Source organism: Natator depressus, chromosome 11 (genome assembly GCF_965152275.1).
Source record: "Natator depressus isolate rNatDep1 chromosome 11, rNatDep2.hap1, whole genome shotgun sequence".
NCBI lineage: Eukaryota > Metazoa > Chordata > Testudines > Cheloniidae > Natator > Natator depressus.
In genome coordinates this window covers 58,184,836-58,210,315 of record NC_134244.1, presented here as the reverse complement: position 1 = coordinate 58,210,315, position 25,480 = coordinate 58,184,836, and the positions used below count along the sequence as shown (strand labels likewise).

The 25,480-nt window shown below is 42.2% G+C and overlaps 1 protein-coding gene across 1 annotated transcript; it reads right to left on the bottom strand.

The window, feature by feature from the left end:
- Positions 1–207: 207 nt before the first annotated feature.
- On the bottom strand, positions 208–20,245 carry SGO2 (shugoshin 2). Its single transcript, XM_074966878.1, is given in 10 exon segments — positions 208–313; positions 2,850–2,997; positions 6,830–8,869; positions 13,254–13,492; positions 13,797–13,906; positions 14,888–14,965; positions 15,449–15,624; positions 16,840–16,997; positions 19,459–19,560; positions 20,177–20,245. Coding segments are annotated over 9 exon segments (3,156 nt in total). The 5' UTR covers position 19,560; positions 20,177–20,245.
- Positions 20,246–25,480: the final 5,235 nt, after the last annotated feature.

Sequence of the window (25,480 nt, the reverse complement as noted above, 5' to 3'; positions counted from 1 at the left end):
ACTTGCCTTACTCAGGGAGGTATTCTGCCTAAGGAGTGTAAGACCAGGACTTCAGTCACAAAAAACTCCACTTTGGAAGGTAAGCAGAACAAGCTTAGTTAAACAAAAGAACAGTAAGGAAAATTTATCCAATTTTGAAAAAACTGATATTATATATTTTAAAATTTGTATTATTCTTAAAGGCAGTTCTCTTCTTGCTTGTCTTCCTCAGATTAGTCTTGATTTACTTTTGAAACTTCTTTTATTTTTAACTTTGAAGACTGGGGAATTCAAAAATTCCATATCTGTAAACTGATCCCCACGCCTCAATTTACTGCAGAAAAGAAAGAATTAAAATATTAATGCCATTTAAATAATGAGAGGTTATATCACAACCCTTAAAATGGTAAACAACAGTTAGGGCTTGGTGCACTGAAGTTGCCCAGAGGCTTTATGGAAAGCACACATTTCTGAAATTCCAGTGTACAAACAAAAATTACTTTAGAAATTGACAACCCTCAAAACTTTAGTACATATGTATCTATATGGCACACATCACCTTAGCATCTGAGCGATTTCCAAGTATTTAAATGTAGAAATAATATTTTTCTTTTTTGCTTCCCAAACTGTAGGAGAAATAGCTTGATTAATTTAGGAGGTTCTTTTTATTTAATTATGTTCATGTCTGAGGGAGTGTGTGAACAACTTACTGGGGGAAGCCTAAGTCTAAAAAAGTGTTTTGCATTAAGTTATGAAAAGGGTGAGATGTGTGGTCTTTCTTTGGACTTATCTTATCTGTAGCTCTTCTATCCCACAGTTTAGCTGGATGTCACTTCCCTTTTTAGAAAAACTGGAACAAGGCTGTATTGCCACTGTGAGGGCTCTTTTGCTGCAACAGAATGATTGACACACAGTATGTCTACACTAGAAAGGTAAGTCAACCTATATTAGGTTGACTTACAGCCACAGCAGTAATTACTGTGGTGGTGCATGTCCATACTACCCTCCTTGGGTCTGTGGTGCATGTCCTCACCAGGAGCACTTCCATCGACCTAAGAGGGACAGTGTGGGGAGCTGAGCGCCTAGCCTCTCAGCTTTGCTGGCAGCTCCCTGCCAGGAGCCTGGCTGCCCCACAGGCTCTGGTGAGCTGCCCCTTTCCTCCCACCCCTGCTCTGTGTTCTCCACTGGGAGCAGGGGAAGCCACTGGAGGTTTCTCTTCCCCGTTCCCTGCCAGAAGCAAGAGGAAGCTGCAAAGTTTTGTCAATTTCATGGCTCACCTAGCACCTGACAAGGCTGCCCAGCTCCTGGCAGAGACCAGGCAGGGGCCCCTCAGACTTCTTGCCCGGAGCTGGGTCCAAAGACGCCCCAGCTTCTCACCCCGGGTCCCAGCCCAGAGCTGGGTTTGAAGCCGCCTAGCTCTCCAGGGTAGCAGGGTCTTTCTTGTCAATTTCAAGGCTCCTGCTGTGAAATTGACAAGACAATGGATGTAAGGGACACAGTGCCTACACAGACACGGTATCATCCTAACTACACTGACATAAGCCTTATGCCTCTCATGGAGGTGGAGTTATTACGTTGGTGTAGTAGGGCACTTACATCAGTGGGAGGAAGGCTGTAGTGTAGACAATAGCATAATTAGGTCAACATAAGCTGTCTTATATCGACCTAACTATGTAGTAAGAAAAGAAGGAGTACTTGTGGCACCTTAGAGACTAACAAATTTATTTGAGCATAAGCTTTCGTGAGCTGATATCTGAATGCATCCGATGAAGTGAGCTGTAGCGCACGAAAGCTTATGCTCAAATAAATTTGTTAGTCTCTAAGATGCCACAAGTACTCCTTTTCTTTTTGCGGATACAGACTAACACGGCTGCTACTCTGAAACCTGTAACTATGTAGTAGTGTAGACCAGCCCAGGCAGTCCTTTGAATATTAGAGAGAGTGCCCACACATCTATCCTGTTTAGTAAATACACAGAAACATTTTAATTGTTTTTATATATAAATTACATTTCAAAATAGCAGTGATGTTTTGGCCATCAATGCCCCAAGACTCACTGCACTTCTACTATAGTTAAAACCACTGGGACTTCAGTCTTATTATCATCTAAGTCATGTTACAATCAACCCAAAGTGACCTGCTCTTATGCAGCCTTAATCCTTACATAAAAGATGGATATTCTTTCAAAATGATCTTGGGTAGTACAATAGAAGAAATGGGAAGATGAAGCATCAAATAATTAGCTAATTAAACATGAGCTAGCTGAGAGATCAGATTTCCAAAAGCAGCAAATGTAAGATTGGACATAAAAGGAGCACTGGAGATGGTTAAAGGGTAAAACTAAACTCAAGACACTACTATATATTCTGAAAAAAAATCTAAGTTCAATAGGAATAAAAGGAAAAACTCTTTGCAATTCTTATTCACCAAGAAGTCATGTCAGCACACAATCTACTCTTGATATACTTTAAAATGCTAGCCTTCTTAATGAATACTGAAAGTCCAAATGTTAGGTATCTTCAACTATGTGTGTACACACCCTATTACTAACTGTTGGAAACATAGGGCCTGATTCTCTACTGCATTACTCCAGTTTTATGTTGGCAAAACTACACTGACTTCAGTGAGTTATACCAGCATAAAAGTGAAGTAACACAGGAATGAATCAGGGTCGTTAACTCTTCAATTAAAATACTAACTTGGGAGTTTAAACATTACCAATCTAGCTATTCAGTACAGTGTCCCAGACATTTTAGATATGACATGCATGTCAAGAAATAAACCAGAGAGATATCTGATAGGGATCTTTCAGTAACACTAATGCAATAATAATTTGCTGAAAGAAAAACAAATACTTTACTTATACCGACCTGCTTATTTTGGGTTCTTTGTAGCAAACAGTGGCTCGTCTCCGTCTACCTGGTGTTGTAGAGTTTTCTTCTAAAATATTCCGGAGTTTAGGCAAGGAAGCGTGGGAGTATAAACTGGTATTTGTCTGATTTTGTAGGGCCTTTCTACCTGTAAATACAGTTATGCTTCCATCTTTCATTTAAAATAATTTCTGAATCACTGATTAAACCTTTTAAAAACACCTGAAAGCTAATATTTGTTAACTGAAGTTCTCTGGGTACAGTTCCTATTTTGGAGTCACATGGACCTGATTCTCACTGAATCCAAGTTCCACTTAGCACAGGACTGATGGATAGGGATGCAGAAATATTCTGGAGCCAGTTGAGGGCTAGCAGGCTAGAAAAAGCCTCAGGGCTGCTGTAAATTGGGTTGGGTTGGCTTCCTATGACCCAAAAGGCTGTTGTAGCAGTTGGGAATTGCCAGAGTACTGCTGTGCTACACTCATGGCCTCAAATGCCTGGGGATGCAGAGGGATGGCATAGAATCACCATGTGGAGACTCCCCCTATTGCCAAGGGAATTCCCTGGATGCAGCATCTGCTAACTGTAATGTCCATACACGCCTACAGAGCTTCAGAAAGGGGCCATAGCAAAATGATGAATTGAGTCACATATTCTTAAATTGTGGAGAGACCTAAAGAGTTTGGGAAATTTCTCAGCTCCCTTCCTGCCATAAAGCATATAATAGGGAAACGTAAGTATTGTATCAAAAAATTAGACAGCTTTGGTAGGAAAATTATTTTTTCATTTGAGCTTCCCCATAGCCTTCTGAGTTTACTAAGGACATTTCAGAATGCCATTCAATCTTTTCAACAGCCACTTGCATTTGGAATCAGAAGATCAAACATTTTTAATAATTTGGAAATACTGAAATGATTTACATTTCCTTATGCAAGTTTCAAAGATCTTCACCATACATCATATTTCCTCTCAAAATCCCTAAAATGATTTAGCATATAAAGGAATACAAGTTGAAATAATGTAGAGATTCTCTAAACTCTTGGGAGAACTGAGAAACACACTAAACGTTTCTGTGCCTCCTCTGTGGTTTCAGACTCAATGCATGTAGATGGGTACATCTTATATCTTGCTTTAGAACTCAGATTGGGGCAGGAGTAAAAATTGTTACTTGATAATCACTTCCTGCAGTTTGAGGTCAGGGTTCACATAGCTGTGAGTGGTCAAGCACAGTGGTTGGAATTGGGAATGAGGAACTAGAGCCAGGGGTCAAAGATGGAGTCAGAGTCAGGAGTGAAGCCAAGGGTTGAAGCTGGAGATGGAGTTAGGGGTCAAACCGAGGGTAACCTTCCCAATCCATGAGGTACCAGAGTTTGCCTTGTCTGATTCTGGCATCAAGTATCTTGTGGACAATATACTCACTGTGGTCTTGAACACATACTGAAAAGGGGAGTGGTTGGGAGTGGTGAGGGAATGGGTTTCAGGAGTTGCATATGAAAATGGTGTATTAAGAGGAAACGGTAAGTCAAATTCAAAGGTGACTGAGTTAATTTGCCAGTGAACTCAGTAGGGGCCAAGGAACTGGTAGTCCAATTTGTGGGATGGCCTGTCCATGTGTAAGTGCTTCATCTACAGCCATACCCTCTGGCCTATCCCTCCTATCATTGATGCTCTGCATATTGTTTATAACTTTTCTTGGCATCCTCCAAGCTGCACTTTTTGGTCATCTTGGGTTTGGTGTATCTGTTGTACCCAGTCCAGGGCTGCTGGAAGTTGTGGTAGAACTGATGGTGGAACCCACAATTTGAAAAAAAAGGGTTTTGCTGCGTGTTCTGTGTTATTGTATTAAAGTTCTTCCTGAGGTAGCATAGAGGACCAGTTGTTCTGGTGGAAGTTTATGTAGCATCAAAGATACTGCTCCAGGATCTAGCTTGTTCTGTCCGATGACCATGAGAAAGTCTTGCCTAGATAAACTGTTTTAGATAAATCTGAGCTGCCTTCTGAGTGGTCTTGAACAAGAAAACACCTTGCATTACTATGTTAAAAACTGTACTGGCTTCCTACTCACGTCTAGATGTAATTTAAGGTAGTTATACTGTCTACTCAGGAATTCAGTCATTATCAGTCCAACATAAATTGAGGTTGCTGACCTTCAGTGCATGGGGGAAGCCCATCTGTTTTCTAAGACTATTGAACAAAGAAGTAGAACTAGGGAGTACTGATGTTATGTTTATTCCTGATTTATGAAGTCTAACTAGTTTAACAATGATTAACATAATTTGTTTAAACTGTAAAATTTGCAGAGACACTGATAAGGGGTGCATTTTTATTTATAAAAGAAAACCCACATGTATGAGTCAGAGCTGCTAGGTATGCCAGGTGCCCTTTGAACATATCTATACAAGGTAGACCTCAACTATATAGGCACACTTATGCTCTGAGACCTTCAAGCTAAACATTGTAGCATGTTTAAATATTGGCACAGATGGTTCCATTATATGACTATCTCCTGTAATGCAGAAGTACAACAGTTTAATGAGACTATAAATTGTAAGCAATTTCAGTATTCCTTCCAGACTATTGAAAAGTTTGAACTTCTTTTCTGTAAAGAATATTAGAAAATAGGCTGGTACTTCAAAGTATCCTTATAGACAGATATCAGAGAAGTTCTGAACAAGGTATTCTTTGCAAAGTTCTCAGAATTCATGTTGAAGTTAGGGTATTCTTAAAGAAATTTCATACTGGTGGGAACTGTAATAGCAGTAAATGGAAAATACTCTTGGCTCTATTGTCCATTTTCAAGATGAGTCTAATTAACCTTTAAACTGTTATTTGCCCCTTATACAGCAGTGAAACAAATGGCAGCTTGCCCTCCTGAACTGTTCCATTTTAAATATTCAAGAGCAAATCTTTCAGTGTAAGTCTATCATGTTCATTGCAAAGATAGTAGAGGCACTGATTATGGTTGATCTCTTGAGACTGTAAACAAGTTAAAGTTCCTTGGCCTAAACATGATCGTGGGATATATTATAAACCAGTAAGAATATTAGCTACTGTAACTGAAGAAAAACCCCTCAGTGGTTTTCAGTCCTTCCAATTCTACTCCTGTATTACTAAGCTTTGATGGTGCTTGGAAATTTATGACTAAGAGTGGGGATCTATACAGGCAATACTAAAAGAAGTTACCTTTCCTTTGTACAAGGCATTACACAATCACAGGGCTTCTCAGGACAATTTTTGGTGGCCTCAGAGTGCGGCGACCAACTCTTGCTGGTGGCAGCTCTCACATTTTTTTTCCTAAAATACTTGATTAGCTTTAGGAAAACCAAATAAATATGCACATATATACATCCAAATCATTGTAAATTATTTATTGCTAGCTAGTAAGTCTGTTGTGAAAAGTGATTCTTGTATGTTTGTTAATATCACTTTTCACAGCAGATTTACTCAGCCCTGGCAAGCCTGGGGACAAATTAAGCCCTGGACGGAGGGTTGGGGGTGGCAGTGGGGACCATGGGGGTGGGGGTCTGGAGCCTGAAGCCCTGTGGCCAGAGCCTGAAGCCCTGCGGCCAGAGGACAGGTACATGGATGGAGCCTGGAGCCACGTGGCTGGAGCCTGGGGCCTGCCACTGCACAGCCATAGTCCAGGGCTGGAGCCCGAAGCCGCACGACCAAAGCCTGCTGCCCTGCCACCCTAGGGCTGAAGCCCAAAGCCTGAGCCCCACCACCCACTGGCTGCCTGCTCCTCCAGCATTGTGCCTCAGGTGATTCCAGAGGGGGGCAGGGCCCAATCCCTGCTGCTGGCCCCAGCATCTAGGAGCAACAGAGGTGGAGTGGGCTCTACTTTGCCTTCCCCCGCCCCCATCACAGCCCAGGAGGTGTGGCCGCAAGAAAAGCCCCTGGTGGCCACATGTGGCCACGATGGCCGCATTTGAGAAACGCTGAAAAAATTTCCTTATCTCTTTCTCTACTCGAATACTTACCACTGCCTGTTCTTGAGAGTTTTTGGCAAGACCCTTTAAAATCTGTCTCCATCTTCTTTGCTCTATTAGCACACAATACTTCCTCATAGTTAGTTTTTTCAAAGATTTCAGAGTTCTTCAGTACAGGGAAGTTTTCTGATATTTTATGGAAGTCAAAAGCAGAGAGCTCCATGTGAGGGAGACCCTCCTCCAAAAAGTTGCATGAATTAAATGGCATATCCTTAGAACAGGTCACAGGTGAGAATTTTAAAAGGCATGGTTCTTCAATCGTAATGTTTGTTAATACTGATTTATTGATCAACTTGTTCATGAAGGGATCTCTTCCTGTTCTGACCGTTTGGTCACCTAAAATATTCTGTTCCACCTGGTCAACTTGCCTGATGTCACATTCTTCTAGCCTGGTCTCAGAACTAAGTCTCTCATTGCTTTTAATCTGATCATCTGGATAAATGACAACACAAGTCTTTTTATTTGCCTTTGATATACGGTCTACCCCTTTCTTTAACATATGAACATTATATTCATCCACCTTCTTCATGGAAGATCTAGCCCATTGTTTGTTTACAGTTACACTGCTCTTAATATCTGAAATTCCCTGAATTTGCTGAGTATTTGCAGTTTTATTTCCATGAACAATCTCAGTGTGCAACATGGCCTCATTTTTTAACTCTTGTCTTACAGAGAGTGTGCACTGGGTAAAATCTTCTGGCTGTATGTTAGTTTTCAGGCTACCTTTTGCCAATACATACTTTGAACTGCCCAGCGAAACCTTATTACTCTTTCGTTCTATTTTTTTTATATCTACACAGTGACAAGAAGTCTGTGTTTCTCTCCTGTCATTGTAATTATCTTCTTTGTGACATTCACTCTTCTGGTGTTTTGTCTTGCAATCAGGCTTGCATGCCTTTGCTCGAGGCCGTTTTGAACTACTTGCCGAATGCTCCCCAATTTCCTCTCTACGGTAATTTGTTTTGCTTATTGTAGAAGGAATTTGGAAAGTCTTGCCATTTCTTTTTGGTTTGATATGTTTCTCATTTACATCCACTAAGTCCTGCTGCAAAGACAATACACTGGAGATGTGGTTTTCTATACATGGCACACTTTTAGTACAATAATCTTTTGATGGGGCCTTGCTCTTAGATGAGCTAGAATCTGAGTTTTGGAACTTGTCCATATTTTCTAATCTTTCTGAGAGAGTTTGTTTATTTATTTTATGTTGTAAATAATTTTTTTGTTGTTTACTTGGGCTTGCTAAATTAACTAGATTTGTCTTTCTGGTAGCTTTATCATTGTATTGGGAATTCTCTACGTCATGTTTATTGGTCCTTTGTAGTGTCAGCTCTCCCAAAGCATTCCTTTTAGCCACTTGTTCTGCCTCCAACTGAAACTTTGGAGTGTCTGATTCATTAGTGTTTGAATCTATAATCTTTTCAGTATTTGTGTGTCTTTTTTCACTATGAAAATCTGAACTGCCTTTAGGATCGCTTTTAATTTTCTCTTTATCTTTTTTTCCTTTGTTTGAATACCTCACTTTTCTCAAATTTGCTGAAATTTTAAAAGTTTTGGCATTACTATTCCTTTTATTTTTGGCTTTTGATGTAATTGTGAGTATCTTACCCACATCACTGGCAGTCAGTTCCATTTCAGTATCATAAACAGTTTCCTCAGGCTTTAGCTGGTTACCAAAATGCACCTCATTTGAATTTGTCTTAAATTCACTGCTAGGTTGAAGTGGTGAACCAGGATGAGACAACACATTTGGTTTTGCTTGCAAACTCATTTCATTGGTGGTGTCGCCCCTGTCAATGCTCCAATCTGACATATTACTTGGGGTCATTTTTTTATTAAAATCCACTATACCTGCATGAGCGTTTGATCTACAAGATGTTGCATGTTTTTTCCTTTCAGTCACATTTCCACAGAATGGTAATGGACTATCATGTGGTTTTGTAAACTCTTCAGACTGTCCCACAGATGGCACATTATCCAGATCAGACATGAGGGCACTACTGGAGCTTAGTAATGTACATGGCTGATTTTCTGCAACCAAAGCAAGTGAAAGTCAGTGACTTTGAAAAAGAAATAAAAGTATCCAAAATGTGCATTTCACACTTACTTATAGCTTTCAGACTAGCATGGATTACTGAAGTTTGCACCAGAAATATGCAGATGCCCATTTTAGGTGAAGTGTTGTACTATACTTTATACATAGTATACTGTACCATATATAGTATACCACTCTCCCACAGAGTCTATCAACAGCCTTCCACAGTGTCAATCATGAGGTGCTGCTGAGTAACTTTTGAATTCTAGGGGAACAATGATGCTGCTTTAGTGTGACTTTATTCTTTTTCTCTTGGAGATATCACAATGGATAGTTATTGGCAACTGCTCTGTCTCTCCAAGGGCTCTCAAGTTAGGGTTGCCCATATAATTACCCCTTCTATTCAACAGCATAAAGCAGTGGTTCTCAACCTTTTTACCACTGTAGGCTGCATATGCATCTCTCTGTGTGTTATGTGAGCCACATCCATACAATATATATATTACCTGTATGGCCCCAAGGATGTCACATGGGCCGCAGCTGTGTGCTGACTGAGTCAAGAACCACTAGTATAGATCTTATAATATCAGTATGGACATCTGATCTTCACCCATTGCCAGAAGATCACAGACCAATACATAAAATGTGCCAAAACCAGGCGTGTTCCCAGAATTACCAGGGTCAAGGAGATTCAAGGCTCAAGGTGCAAGATTTTGGCATACAAATAACATCCAGCTTTATATCTCCCCCTTTCTCACTCATTCAGCCCAGATAATATCTCTGAACAGCACAGATAACATCTGGTTGAGATTGAAGTATAGATGGTCTAAAAAACCTCAATGCAGACATGACTGAAGTGATAATAGTATGTTGAGGAAAAAGATCTGGAGGATATGACAGAAGTCCTTGGGGGTCCTGTTCTACCATTGTTTGCCCAAGTTTGCAACTAAAAAGTGCAGTTTGAGCCCTACTTGCACAACAGCAATGACCTGGAATACATGCTTATATCTACATCTGCTGAAGAGGATACAACCTTTACTGTCAGAAGTAGATGAGTTTACTTACCTGTAACTGGAGGCTCTTCAAAATGTGTGGTCCCTATCTGTATTCCACTGTGTGGTTACACATGCACAACATGCCTCTGGAGTCGGAGAATTTGAAAGTAGTGTCTGTTGGTCCATGCATGCACCCTAGCTTGCCTTGTGCCTCCGACCAAGGCAATAAAGGGCAGGGCCGACCGATCGCCTCTTCAGTTCCTTCTCCACCATGAATCAGACAAGATCCAAAGTAAAGGATGCGGGTAACAATAGCAGTTGCCATGGCCCAAGAAGAAGACAGGCCACATTGACACCAGATTGGAGGGCAGTTCAGGATATTAACTTTCCTTCCTCTATCACAGCTTGGAAATGAGTATGATCCTGCTGTGGGAGGCTGTTGGTGAATTCCTCTTAGCATAGTTCAGGAAATCATATTTAGCCAATAGGTCTTGATAACTGGCTATCCTGAACTGAAGACTGGAGGACAAGAAAACCTTCCTCCCCGGGAGATCTAAGTGTTTACCCTCCTTCTCTGTGGGAGCAGATCTGGGGTGCTGTTGCCTGGACCTTTCCAAAGCAGCCTGAACCAACAATGAGTTGGGAGCTTGGTGAGAGAATAAGAATTCTGAACCTGTAGCCAGCACATAACAACGTCTCTCTGCCCCTTGAGGGGGGTAGACGTGCCAGTGGCATGGGTGTGCCACACTGTCCTAGCCGGCTCTAGTATGGACTCATTAATCAGTAGGGCTACTCTTGTACGTCCATAGGTGTGGAGGATGTCCTAGAGCCTGTGTTGGGAGTCCTGGATCTCCTCTATGCAATCTGAAGTCCCCCGGTGAGTCTGCACAGCAGATCTTGGAACTGCCCGAAGTCATCCAGAGCGAAAAGCGATGTCGACGTCACTGCTTCATCCGGCAATGATGATGGTTGTCCGGCCTGTTCTGGTGGAACCGCCAGAACTGGAGTGTAGCATTCCTCCTCCTTGATCAGATCTGGGGTTAAATTGATGGTTCCCTCACAGGGGAGGCAGGCAGCAACTCCCTGGAAGATTGGATAGATTCTGAAAGACGGCACTGGTGCAAGGGTCCCCAATATGGCCAGTAAGAGGGGTCAACAGGTGGTTATGGAGATCCCCATGGCATGGGATACCAGTGACTCCTAGTCACGTTAGGCGGTGGTTGGTCCCAGGGCATATGGGGCTCCTGGGAAATGGGTAAGGGTGGTACAGGAGGAGTGGTTCCTTCAATGGTTCCGAATCTCCCAAGTACTCCCAATCTTCTGGGAGTACTTCCTGACTAGGCCCCACCCTAGGGTCTGTGAGGGTAGATTCTCCAGCACCGGAATAGGACTTTGCAGCAGGAGGCGCACTCCTTGCTGATTCAGGCCGATGTACAGGGGCATTCCCCGGCCTGGGTCCAATTGGAGTCTCATGGCCACCTGCATGATACCTGCAGAGATGAAGTGCCTGCCCTTCCAGGGTAGGGTTGTGGAAGGCCTGGCAAATACTGCACCGAACTGCGATGTGAGTTTCTCCCAGTCACTAGAGGCAGCGTTGATGGTCATCGCTGACTGAGAAGGATCACGGGCGAGAGATGCAGGGTTTGAAGCTTGGAGTTCTGGGCATAGTCCATGTCAAGGTTCCTTCCCAACTCTGAACTCTAGGGTACAGATGTTGGGACCTGCATGAAAGACCCCCTAAGCTTACTCTTACCAGCTTAGGTTAAAAACTTCCTCAAGGTACAAACTTTGCCTTGTCCTTGAACCCTATGCTGCCACCACCAAGCGTGTTAAACAAAGAACAGGGAAATAGCCCACTTGGAGACGTCTTCCCCCAAAATATCCCCCGATGCCCTGGGGAAGGCTTGATAAGAATCCTCACCAATTTGTACAGGTGAACACAGACCCAAACCCTTGGATCTTAAGAACAATGAAAAAACAATCAGGTTCTTAAAAGAAGGATTTTAATTAAAGAAAAGGTAAAAGAATCACCTCTGTAAAATCAGGATGGTAAATTCCTTACAGGGTAATCAGATTCAAAACATAGAGAATCCCTCTCGGCAAAACCTTAAATTACAAAAAGACACAAAAACAGGAATATACATTCCATTCAGCACAGCCTATTTTACCAGCCATTAAACAAAAGGAAATCTAATGCATTTCTAGCTAGATTACTTATTAACTTTTTACAGGAGTTCTGAGCTGCATTCCTGATCTGTTCCTGGCAAAAGCATCTCATAGACAGACAGACCCTTTGTCCCCCCCCCCCCCTCCAGCTTTGAAAGTATCTTGTCTCCTCATCGGTCATTTTGGTCAGGTGCCAGCGAGGTTATCTTAGCTTCTTAACCCTTTACAGGTGAAAGGATTTTGCCTCTGGCCAGGAGGGATTTTATAGTACTGTATACAGAAAGGTGGTAACCCTTCCCTTGATATTTATGACAGTCTGGTTCACAGAAGAGTGGTCCGGAGTCCCCCCTGTTGCCTAATCTAACTCTAAAAGATACTAAAAACTATTAAAACTACTACATCTATAAAAGTTATTAAGAACTATTAAAACTATGAACTATTTGCAACTGAATTAATATTGTTTTTCAGAAAGACGTCAGAGAGCTGAGGACACTAAAGGTTAGGATCCAGACCATGTGGCGGAGAGAAGGAACTGAAGGGGCAGTTAGTCTGCCCCTCCCTTTATCACCTCAGTCGGAGGCATGAGGTGAGTCAGGGTGCATGCGCAGACCAACAGACACTACTTTCAAATTCTCTGACTCCAGGTGTATAGTGCGCATGCGTAACCTCATAGTAGAATAAGGACCATCACTCAAAGAAATAGGGACCATCACTTGAAGAAAAACTTGCTATTTCACAATAAGACTACTGCAATGTGCTCTACACCTTAGAAACATTTGGAAACTGAAGCTGGTGCAGAATGGAGCACCGCTCTATTTAAGTAGTGTTTCTTGTCGAGAAGACAGGATAACAATGCTCTGAGATGTACATTGGGTTTTGCAGGGAGTTTAAGGTGCTGGTTCTGATCTATAAAGCCCTAGATAGCCTGGGATTTTGCTAATTAAAACCATCTACCTCTTTATGTTGTATTACCACAGTTGCAGTCAGTGAAAGTGCTCAATTGTTGATTCACGCATAGGTGTGGATGGGCATCCTTGTTTGCAATTAAATGACAGAAAATATTAAGGCTTATGAAATCCCCAGAAGTCTCCACTGAAATGAATGGTGGCTTTTATTTATCATGTATATGTACTGTATCTCACCATAATTAATTTATTTTATATACTAAACATAGTAATTTCTAAAAACAAATTGATTACAAAAAATTAATACACCATACCTCTGAAAAATATATTTGAGTCAAAGATTGTTTCCATTTTGTCTATTTCATTTGACTTTTGGTTATTCTTCTCAGACTCTAACAACAATTCAACACTGATCTGAGCTGGGCAAATTTCATTTGATACTACAGAGGTGAGGTTACAAAGATCTTCTGATTTTTCACACAATAAAGGGCTGCCTTGCTGTTTTGCATTATGTACTGCAATTAATGATTCCTTCATTGGCATTCTTACAGATCTGAAAAGAGGAAGTTTTACTATGAAGGAGAAATATAATGTATAATGTATCACGTAAATATATAAAAGTGAGCAGAAAATGCTACAGAGAAATGACCAAATTTATGCAGACAACAGTTTTGCCTATTTGTATATTTTGCTACTAATTTGATGTCTCAAACCATCTTTTTCCAAACTAGACACAAAAGCTTTCTGATTACCTTTTTAAAAAAAATCTCTCTTCTTTATTCTAGAACAGCATGCAGCAATTAGGTCTATAAAAGCCCCTGACAGATTTTAGCAGAATTTCACATTTGCATGCTCACCCAGTTTGTGAAACAGACCCATATTACCTAACTGAATGATACGAAGTCTTGGACTGATGATCAACAGAGCTGCTTTGACCACTTGTCAGTGTAAGAGGATTCTGAATATGCTATTAAAAATAAGAAAAAAAGTGAAGTAGCGATGTTAGAAACTGCTCAAAGGTCTGGAGTATTATACATAGTCCCAAGGTAAATCAATCACTGGACAGAGAACAGGTGAGGTGATGAAAAGTGGATGATATATTGCAGTTTATCATAGAGCTATTACCATTGCATATGTGATATGCATATATATATATATTTATACAGCCTAGAGAACATTCCTTCAAAAGAATACAACTATTTCAAAGAAAAAAATGTTTTATGCCCAAACAAACCTTTTTTTTTTATATTTACAGATTATTTTAATCCCAAAGCACATACACATGCAGAAATTATTTCATACATCACTGAAATGCAGAAGCTATACAAGAGTGCACAGCAATTGAGTTCAATAGTTTAGAACAGAAAGTGAAAAAATATTGTGTTGAAACTATATAGGTATAAAGGAAAGCAAAATGTATGACCTAAATTGGAATTCTGCCACGATACCAGGGCTCATACCTCATTTTTCAGGCAGAGGTCTCATCTAAAAGGGGAGAATCCCCCACAGCACAGTTCCCTCTAACACCACAGGAGGTTAGAATAGTACTAGCTCTCTGAGGAAGACTGCCACCTGTTAATTTACCAACAGCACTTCTGCACAATGTGGCTTCATCAGGATAAGTAGCTAAGTAACTTTAGAACCAGGTTCTCGAAATACAAAGGGTGAAATCCCGGCTTCTTTGAAATCAATTACAAAACTCCCACTTACTTCACTGGGGCCAGGATTTCATCCCAAAAATCTAAACACTTGGGGTAAAATTTTCAAAAGCACCTAAATGACTTAGAAGCCTACATTCCATTGACGATCAATGGGTCTTAGGTACTTTTGGAAATTTTACCCCTGGTCAAAAGTTAAATAGTATGGACTATAAGACTAAGCAGCAGACACGATAGCCTTACCCCCTTTTATTTACAACATTGTAAATATTCAAACGAAAGACACTTACCTCAGAAAAACTGCTCATTTCAATTGCTGTTAAAAGGTTGTTATTCATAAATGCTTCTATTTCTATGAGAGTTTTATTCTGTATATAAAAATATAAATGAGGCCTTAAAGATGGAATTCTCTTTTAAACAGTTAAGCCCTTACATAGGAAGAAATCATAAATAACAGTAAAAATATTTTGTAACCTTTTCATGGTCAAGGCAGAGGAAGAAGCAATTTCTACATTTGATTAATTTGCTTACAGAAAAATACAAAAGTAAAACTGGGATTAAAATGGCCACACAGAGGTGTGTTGTTGAGTTCCAGATCAGTCAGAAGCATGAGGTGATCTTATAAAGGAAAAATGAATTCTGAACAAGAATTTTATTGAGAGATAATATATAGCCCCACCTTTTTCCATCCTGTTGGCAACTGTGTATTTGAAATAATTACTGTAGATAAAATATTTTTAAATGTTCTAGTTAAAAAAATTGAACTAATTTTCTCTGAAGTTTCCACTAAAATGTGATATTTGTTTTTTAGTTGCTCAGAAGGTTTAAGTATTATGGTAATTACAGCATACCAAACAGTTTAATTTTTGACGAAGCACGACATTATAAAAATGCAACTCCTCTACTTCTTTCTGTAGAAAGATCTTCTCATTCTTCAGCCTCCGAGTATTTTCCTTCTCCAGAGTCAAAGCCAGAGCCAATGCTTTATTATTATGTTTTAAAGATATCTTAAAAATAGAAGAGTTGTCTGTAGAAAGAAACAAAATAATCATAATTTTCTACTTTTTGCTCACTCCTCACTTTCTTCCAATCAGTCTGCCTCTGTCTCAGCTACAGTCTATGACATTACTCATAGTTCTGATGAAGCAGTAGCAATGGTTACAGTTGACCTAAGACACATTACAAACCTTTGTTTCCAGTTGCTTTATCACTTTTTGGCCTAACAAAAGCTGTTCTGGGCTGGGAGCAAGAAGACCTTAAGTTCTGGTTGCGCTTCTTCCAGTACCTATGTTACTAATTCTGTGACCTTCAAAATCATTACTGAGCAAGGCCTCACACTTCTGCCTTAGGAGACAGATAAGTATTTATGATTTTCCCACATTTTAAAGCTGAGATATTTGAAGATCTGAGAGGTTGCAGTGCTGGGAATAGAATCCAAGTTTCTAACACAACAAACCCGTCTCATTCATATATCTCATTGCACTGTCTCTCATAAAGAACATGCCAAAACTATGTGTTTAGCTATGGAGTCTGTAAAATGACGCTATTCTTGACTCATTCAGTGCACAGGTCAGATACTGTTCAGAGAATAATGCAGCTGTTCAAGAGTTTTGGTTATCCTCATCATTCAATTATGGCCCCATGACTTATTTACAACCCATCATATTTTGCAGATGAGGAAAAGTGAGGCACACAGAATTTAATGTCAACATTTTAAAATCCACTAATTTTGGTGGCCAATATGAGAGAACTACATCTTGACTGTAGACATGCTGAACAACCACAACTACATAAGAACATAAGAATGGCCATACTGGATCAGACCAAAGGTCCATCCAGCCCAGTATGCTGTCTGCCAACAGTGGCCAATGCCAGGTGCCCCAGAGGAGCACCCAGAGGGAGTGAACCTAACAGGTAATGATCAAGTGATCTCTACCACTGAGGCATCTGAAATTAGTGTGCACTTTTAAAAGGCTTGGCCTAGCTGACTTGCCAAAGGTCAAGGACAGAAAGTCTAGCAAAGAACCAGATAAAGAACACAACAATTGTCATTCCAAGTAACATGTTTTAGTCACAAGGCCATCTTTCAATTCTCAACCTTAATATTATATTAATGAAAATCCTCTTTATTTAGGCAATTTAGCAAACATTAAGCACATCCATCACCCCATTTACTTCAATGGTGTACACAGTATATGGATTAAATTGCTGTAACAGTTTACTTTAAAGTAATTACACTCACTTATTATTTTAGTTTTGATTTTAGATGCAAGACAGGCATTCAGTTTTGCAGCTTTTAAAGCTCTATCCTTCTTCTCTGTCATGTGCCCTCTAATGGAACCCTGTGTGAAAATGGAGGATGTTTCAGCAGTTGCTTTGTTCGCCATTGTCCAAAAGGCCCTGTTTATCACAAAGAAAAAAATTCCAAAAGGATACAATATAAAGATTGCTTGCAGGGTTGTTATAGCCATATTGGTCCCCAGATATCAGAAAGACAAGGTATGTGAGGTGGTATCTTTTATTGGATCAACTTCTGTTAGTGATAGAGACAAGCTTTTGAGCTCTGAATTCAAAATGGTACGCCCACACCTTGAATACTGCATGCAGTTCTGGTCGCCCCCTCGCAAAAAAGATATATCAGAATTGGAAAAAGTACAGAGAAGGCCAACAAAAATTATTAGGGGTATGGAACAGCTCCATATGAGAAGAGATTAAAAAGACTGGGACTGTTCATCTTAGAAAAGACATGACTAAGGAGGGATATGATACAGGTCTATCAAATCACAAATGGTGTGGAGAAAGTGAAGGGACATGTTATTTACCCCCTTTATATAACACAGGAACCAGTGGCCATCCAATCAAATTATAGGCAGCAGGTTTAAAACAAACATAAGGAAGTACTTTTTCACACAACACACAGTGGAAATCATTATCAGGGGATACTGCGAAGGCCAAAAGTATAAGTAGGTTCAAAAAAGAATTAGATACATTCATGGCAGATAGGTTTGTCAATGGCTATTAGGCAAGACGGTCAGGGATGTAACCCCATGATCTGGATGTCCCTAAGCCTCTCACTGTCCAAAAAAAAGCTGGGACTGGACGACACATGATTTATCATTCAATAAGTACCCTGCTCTGTTCATTTTCTCTGAAGCATCTAGCACTACTCACCGTTGGAAGACAGGATACTGAGCTAGATGGATCACTTGTCAGACCCAGTATGGTCATTCTTATGTTCTGTTCTTATCCACACTATAAAGACACATTTATGCTTGTGCTTTTAAAAATAAAAAGTAACAGGTCTCACTTTAGGGTTACTTATCCCTCTTAACCCTAGAGATAGCTCAGTTTTCAGAGATCTCAGGGCTCTCAGATAAAAATGTCAAGTTAGCTCAGTTGTCCCTAATGGTTTAAGAGTAGCAAAGTATTTAACAAACATGTAAAATGAATGTATCACAGTTTTTGGATCTTGCTAGCTCCACTTTATTTTCTGATTCACTCAAATTTACATTTAAAAAGAAAATATATTCTAGCCCACTTCACTGCTGAGGATTCAGAATGTAATTAATCAACTGCTGTTCTGTTAAACCAGCTTCACAAAATTCTGCCTTCATTTTAACAGCATTGGAGTTTACAGTATTTCCAATCTGAAGTATTCAAAAATCATGTCAGGGTTCCAAAAATCATGAGATTGGCTTAAAAATTATGAGATTTCAAAATATATTTCAGGTTTTGTATTTACCCTCTTGATTTCTGAGCCTCTAAAGGGCAGTTCAGTCACATTTTCAGGCTTAACTTTGTAACCACATGGGCTAAAAATCTATTTTTAAAAAAAATGAATGCTCACAGTCACACAACTTTAGAAGAAGGGTTTTATGAAAAACATCCAACACTACAAGACTTTGCTAAAATTAAAAGAGTTGGTAACTTGGGACACATTTAGTTTGGATGAGTGTCCCATCATGTTCTGACTGGTCGTTTGGGTTTTATGGATACAGTCTCCATGTACCAATTGACAAAGATGCACACTGGAACCTCACCACACACAAAAAAAGTAGGGAGACAGGTGAAATAATAAAAAGAATTTTCCAACTACTTTTAGCAGGATATTTTAAAAATGAATATTATACAATTTAAATACAAAAATCAATCAATTCCTTCATAAACCCACTTGATGCTGTTAGCATGTAGGTAGGCTCATTTAACCTTTTAAGCTAAATTTTAAAAAAACCCTGAATTAGGAGACCTAAAATAGCTCCCAGTTCAGCTTTATAACTAAAACTTAACGCAACCCTGACAGTGCGGAAGAACTGGAATTGGACTTGGGGGGAAATGTCATGGTCTCCTTTGAGGTTCATCCATTTGGAGGACATTTATCAATGGAGTCATCTTAAAAGATCCAGAACAGGGGCATAGCCACAGGTGGGCCACGGCCCACTCACTAGCATGCAGGGCCATCCCCCAGCCCCGGCTCTGCCCGCCCGACACTCCAGCTGGGGAGTGGGGCGGGGGGGCTTGCCCCACCCCACCCGGCACTCCAGCCTGAGAGTGGAGCAGGGCAAGCCCCCACACCCTGACAGGAGCGCTGAGCAGAGGGGGTGCAGCAGGCAGGGGCACCCATTTGTCTAGGGCCCCCCAATTGGCTGGGGCCCCTGGGCACACCCCTTTGGCCCAGTGGGTGAGCTTCAGGTGACCCAGTGGCAGAGTGTCCTTGGCCCCCCGCAAGGCTGGCTGGAGGAAGTGGGGGGGAGACTACACCACTGATCCAGAGACATATGAATGATCACAATCTCATTACATATTCCTGAAACAGAGATTAAAGGTTTACACAACAGCTGTTGGTATCCGATTGTGCTCACACCTTCCTGAGACTCCGTGATGATTGTGCTTCACATGCTGGGAAGTGCACCACGCCAAGCCCACTTGGGGGAGGCGGGGAGTTCCGATACCGCCCCAGGCCATACTGGAGAAGTAAAATATGCCAACTACAGCGATGAGCAGAGCAAGTGGCCGTGCACGGGGACCGGCGGTCCCGCACTATGTCTACCACTCCTCTACTCAGCAGAGCGAGTGCCCAGCTTTCCAGCCGCCCCGGGCTTGGCTTGCACCCACCACCCTCCGCCGAGCGCGCTAGTGCCGGGGTCGGGGCATCAGGCAGGCCAAAGCCCCTCTCACGGGGGGCAGAGCCGCCGGGGAAATGGGCTGAAGAGCACGGGGAGTCGGGGCAGCGGGCGGTCCCCGTCAGACAGCGCAGTGTCAGAGAAGAGCCGTGTGCGGCGGCGGGGAACCCTACGCAGCAAACGGCCGCAGGCGGGCCAGAGCTGTGAGGAGCCCCACACCCCTCCCTCCGGAGGGGAGCTGTGGGGCAGGCGGAAATCGGCCCAGCTCACGCCAAATCCCGGCCCTTGGCCAGGCTGGCGGGCCTGCCTCGCCCGGCAAAGCCTTTGGCCAGGGGGCGACCCAGGCGCCACTGCCCGCCCCTCTCTCCACGAAGTAACCTCCTTGCATCCCCGCACCCCAGACTGCAGGCGCAGCTTAGGCTGGCCGAAAGGCCGGACGTGAGTCCGTAGCCCCATCACCTGCTTCCCCCGGCCCGAGCGGAGCAGACTACAGCTGCGCGACCCCTCACGCAACTGCCGTTAAACTGCTGCTCCGCTGGGCGCGCGCAGCCGCCTCTCGGCACCGCGCGCCCGAGACCGAGCTGCCGGAGCGCGGGGACAAGGGAAGCGCGCGCGCCGCTTGGGTCGAGGCGGAGGTCTGAACGTGGTGGGGGCGGGGCGGAACGGAACTCCCATGGGGGCGCGCGGGCAGGGCAGGCGGCCTGGCTTGCTAAGTCGCAGAGCGGGAAGTAGCTTGCGCAGGGATCGTGGGGATGCTGGGCGCTGCAGGCTCCTCGGGGCTCGCAGGTGACCCACCTGCCCCCATAAGAGCCCCAGGGGTCCGTGGCCACAGGTTGAAAGCCACCCGCCTCGAGGAAGCAGCTGCTGTCTCCCTTATGCCTAGCAGTTGCCCAGATAAGAGATGCTATATAATTGAGAGGTGACTAGTATAGACGCTCAATGACTACACATCAAGTATTTTTTCATTTACTTTTTTTGTCATAATTACAAATTCATAATCTTCTGAATGTGTTGCTCTAAATTGTTTTGGGTGAATTTAACCAAGTACATTCTCCCCTGTTCAGCACCAGCTCAGTGAAAAAAGCTGCAGGATAACTATAAAGCAGAACTTGCAAAATAAGTTACAATAATTCAAAAACACTTCCTTTACTGTATTTGATTCCTTTAATACTGCAACACTGAAAGTTAAGAAAAGCAGTTTTATTGCCCTAGGTTAGAAATATGCAACTGGAAAAACAGTAGATTAAGTACTTTGGAATTAATTACAGAAGGAAAACAAAACGTGTTTGGGAGTTTTTTTTGGGGGGTGGGGAGAAAGACAGGAAGGATTGAGGGTACTTTGGAAATAAAAAACAAACTACTTAGATTATTATAATACAATAACATTTAACTATATAAAATATCCACAATAATAACCAGAACCATAAATATCCACAACAAATGGTTACAAATAGTTTTAGGCACAATAAATTATGTTGTGACACTGGAAACAGCACCTACTGATATTTTCATTCACCAGCTAGGTTAGGAAAGAACAGTATGGCAAGTGCAGAACATTTTAATACATCATACATAGTACATGCTTTCTGGATCACATGGACAAATAAATATTAAACAAGTACTGTTTAAATTTACTGAAAGTCCAAGAGAATGGTCTAATCCATAGATGAATTAAAACATGACTGCAGCAATATACTGACACATAGGTAAAGAAAATACTCATTAATTTTTTGTATGTTTTGTAGTACCAGTGCAATATTATATTGAAAAAGTAGTATTCTTGATTCATAATCTTCTGAATTTGTTGCTGTAATATAACTAAGTACATTCTCCCCTGTTCAGCACCAGCTCAAAAATCTTTGTGAATTTGTTCTCCAGACCAAAGGTAGTTGATTATTTGTCAAGGTCCAAATTTCTTTGTCAAGGCATAACCAAGGTCCAGACTCCAGAGAAAAATAAAAAAAAACAAGTAAATAAAAAGATTTTGGGGTCCATTCAAAAACATCTGGCAATCTTGATTTGGCCTATGGTCCACCTATGGACTACCCCTGCTCCATATCTAACTGGAGTTATTATCTATAATCAGACAGAAAATATTTAAAATGGAATAGAAAGTCATCTTTGTTTGAACCAAAGGCAAGATGTTTTCTTAAAGAGTTTGGAGATGATGCTCCCAATCCTACAACTTGATCTGCACAGGCAGTACTCCTGGTGGGGGAATTCTGGGTCACTATTCATGTATAGAATTCACGGCCCCTGCAGATTTCTTTGCTTCTCCAGAGAAAATGATGGGGAAGCAAAGGGAAGCCACAAGAGCAGTCACAAGCAGTGCGGGCGCATCATTTCGGGTGCCTGGAGCAGCCAGCAGAGAGGTAAATACTGACGAGGGGGGCATGTTTGGGGATGCCGCGGCCAGTGGCTTCTACCCTGCGCTGGGCTCAGCTGCTAGTCCCAGCTGGGGTGAGGGATGACAGGACTTCCTCTTCCCCTGCAAGGAGTGGCTGAAACTGGTCAGACTCACCCCCAGAAACCTCCCCCAGCTTCAGGAGGCTCCACACCCCCTCCTGCTTCCTGCCCCCATTGCTTCTCAGCTATGGAGGGAAGGATTGCTGTATGGGGAGCTGCTCCACCATCCACCCAACCCCTGTGCAGCCACAGCCCCTCTGAACCTGGACACTCCCCCCCCCCCCACTGAGCCCCACCCTACCTGCATCCAGACCCCCTTCCCCAAGTTCCACCCCCTGCATCTGGGCCCCAGTCCAGCTCACAACAGAGGCTTAATTCATTAATAGTTCTGGTAAAAGATCCATAGATGGAAGGTGTTATAGAAATGCAAAGTAGTGTTACCATTACCTTATTGTCTCCTGTAAGAGAGTCAATTTTAACCTCAGAGCAAGCAGTTCCATAAACAAAATATTCAAATGGTCCACCTTCCCTATATCCCAGTCCATATTTGGACCAGAACCTTTGATAGAGGAAACAGTTTTTTGGTAAGCCTTCTGTGAGTTTTGGAACTATGACTATGTGAAACTTATTCAGTGATACAAAAATTTCATAAAATCATGTTTCAGCATATGACAAATCAGCCAGTTGCTGCCAGGGCTGGAGTCACATATCTCCCAGCCGAGGTAGTTAACCTGAATAGCCTTCCATTCAAATGACCGCACATTTGAACAATGGAATAATGCTGCCTAGGGGAAAAACCAGTTCTACCCAGGTTGTCTGCAGGTGGAATGGTTGGAGCAGTGGAAAATACCCAGCAGAAGAGAAGGAAAAAAGAAACAGTGTTGGAACAGGCTTTCAAAAACAAAAAAAAAAAAACAAAACAACCTGTCATATGACCCAAGGGTTAAACTAAAAACCAGGGTACCCACAAGGGTGTTGCTCTGGGGAAGTGTGCTTGAGCCACTGGAGTAGCCTGGGAGCTGAACCATAAGGATCCATTCCCTAGAAGTGGCACCAGATAGTGAGTCTGTGCCCAGGAAGCATGCCTGAGAGGTCAGAGACTGGAACTGAAGCCTGTCCAAAACAGTGTTTCCTCTAATTTTTGACAGGCCATGTGCGCAAAATATTTTGTGCACACAACAATTTGCACAAAACTTGCACAGAAGCATGGTGTTTTGCCATGTGTGCGGCGTTTAGGATCTGTGTGCGCACACACAGCTTAGTGGGAACAGTGATCCAGACCCAAAGGAACCTAGAAACACACATCCAGTTGCCTGTGCCACAAGGGGGAACTCAGCCAGGACTCTGATGCCTTTATATTAACACAAATGTTAAATACCAGTAAACTGGATTTTAACAATTGTCAAAAATTTACACAAGTAATTATTTCAAAGTTTGTTTGCATTAATACATCAAATGCAAGTGGATATAATGTCCCAGGCATATACAGGTAATAGGCATGTCCTATGGTCACCTCCTCTATAGCCAAACACCCTAGAAGTCCTGGATTTCCTGTTCGTTTGGATGAATGGTCCATTCAAAACTACTGAGACACATGTATAGTCTAACAGCCCTTGACAGGGCAAATACATGGTCTAATCCACAACAGTGGGAGTGAGTACTGCCCAGGGAGTACAATAATGGCCCTTCAATTTCCACCCTACGGGTTTATAAGAATGAAAAGATCCTTCATTTTGACTAGGGAAAAATACTAAATGCTTTGTGTACATACTAAAAATAGTTTATAGGCAAGTGCTTGCTACTGTAGCTCAGTTTTATTCTGAATATGCAGTGGCTCCTCCATAGTTCCTATAATATCCCTTACTTTTGGGCATGCCCCCCAAAATCCTCAAATAGAGGACTGTCAGCATCAAACCACAGGGAAGGTAAATTTTTCTACAATAGTTGAGGTAAGTTGGTTAAGTGTTCCTTATTTATGATACCTTAAAAATTTGACCAAGAGTCCCAAAAGTCTAAGTATTTTGCCACTTCATAGCAAATCCTTTCCCTACCCTCCTTCCCCCTGAAAAAAGACAAAAAAAAAAGATAGGTTAGTGGATTCACCTAAGTAAAAAAACCTAGGTTACTTGGAAAGGAACAAAGGAAGGTTGAAATTGTCAAGGGGGCAGAATTAAAGTATAATATGTCTTACACTTAAGTGTTTTCATTTCTTGTACTTTTAATCATAACCTTGAATTTTCTGACTTTTTAATGTTTGCTTCTTGCTAACAACCTTCTTGTAAGGGTTCCCACCCCTCAAATATTAACTAGGTTTGTATATGGGAATCATAACTAAAGTCAACTGAAAACCTCATGAGACTTATGTTAAGTGACTTTGAGAACGATAATGAATTGGCCTAGTTAGCACTGACCCCCCCCCCCCCCCACACACACACGGTAAGGCAACGCCCATCTTTTCATGTGCTGCATCTATATACTGCTTATTGTATTTTTCCACTCCATGCATCTGATGACATGGTTTTAGCCTGCGAAAGCTTATGCCCAAATAAATTTGTTAGTCTCTAAGGTGCCACAAGGACTCTTTGTTGTTTCAACCTGCACAGACGTCTGAGGGAAGTTTACAAGGTATTGTGACAAAGTTCCTCCTCTGCCTCAGTGGGTCCTGCGCTTATTAGCAGATTTGCTTGCCTCAGAGATTCACGGCAGCCCTCAGTTTGGCCACTCTTGCTAGTGGCTCAAACCTGCCGTCCACCCGGCTAACCTCATCACTGGCCAGCACGGGGGAAAATGGAGAACAATCCCCGCAGCCTCTGTGTCCCACCTAGTGGGTTGGGGACAGGGCAGATCCCTTTCCAATTTAGGCCTTCCATTCTGGTGTTTCTCACAGACCAGGTCAACTCCTCCTGTGTCTGATCAGGAGTTGGGGCAATGGAAGAGAACCCGGGCCCACCCTTTACACCAGGTTCCAGCCCAGGGCCCTGTGGATGGCAGCTGTCCACAAGGTTCTCTGTATCAGCTGCATGACAGCTACAACTCCCTGGGCTACTTCCCCATTGCCTTCCCCCCCAGCACCTTCTTTATCCTCACTGCAGGATCTCTCTTGAAGCCTGATCACGCTTGAACTCTTCACTCCTGCAGAAGCATGCCTTCTCACTCCCTGCTCCTGGCATGCCCCCTTACTAACTGATGGAAGGTCCTTTTTAAACCAGGTGTCTCGATTAGTCTGCCATAATTGAATCTAGAACATTCTTAAATCAAGACACCTGGAGCCAATTAAGAATGTTCTAGATTCAATTATGGCAGACTAATTGAGACACCTGGAGCCAGCTTGCCTGTCTTAATTGGTTCTGGTAGGTT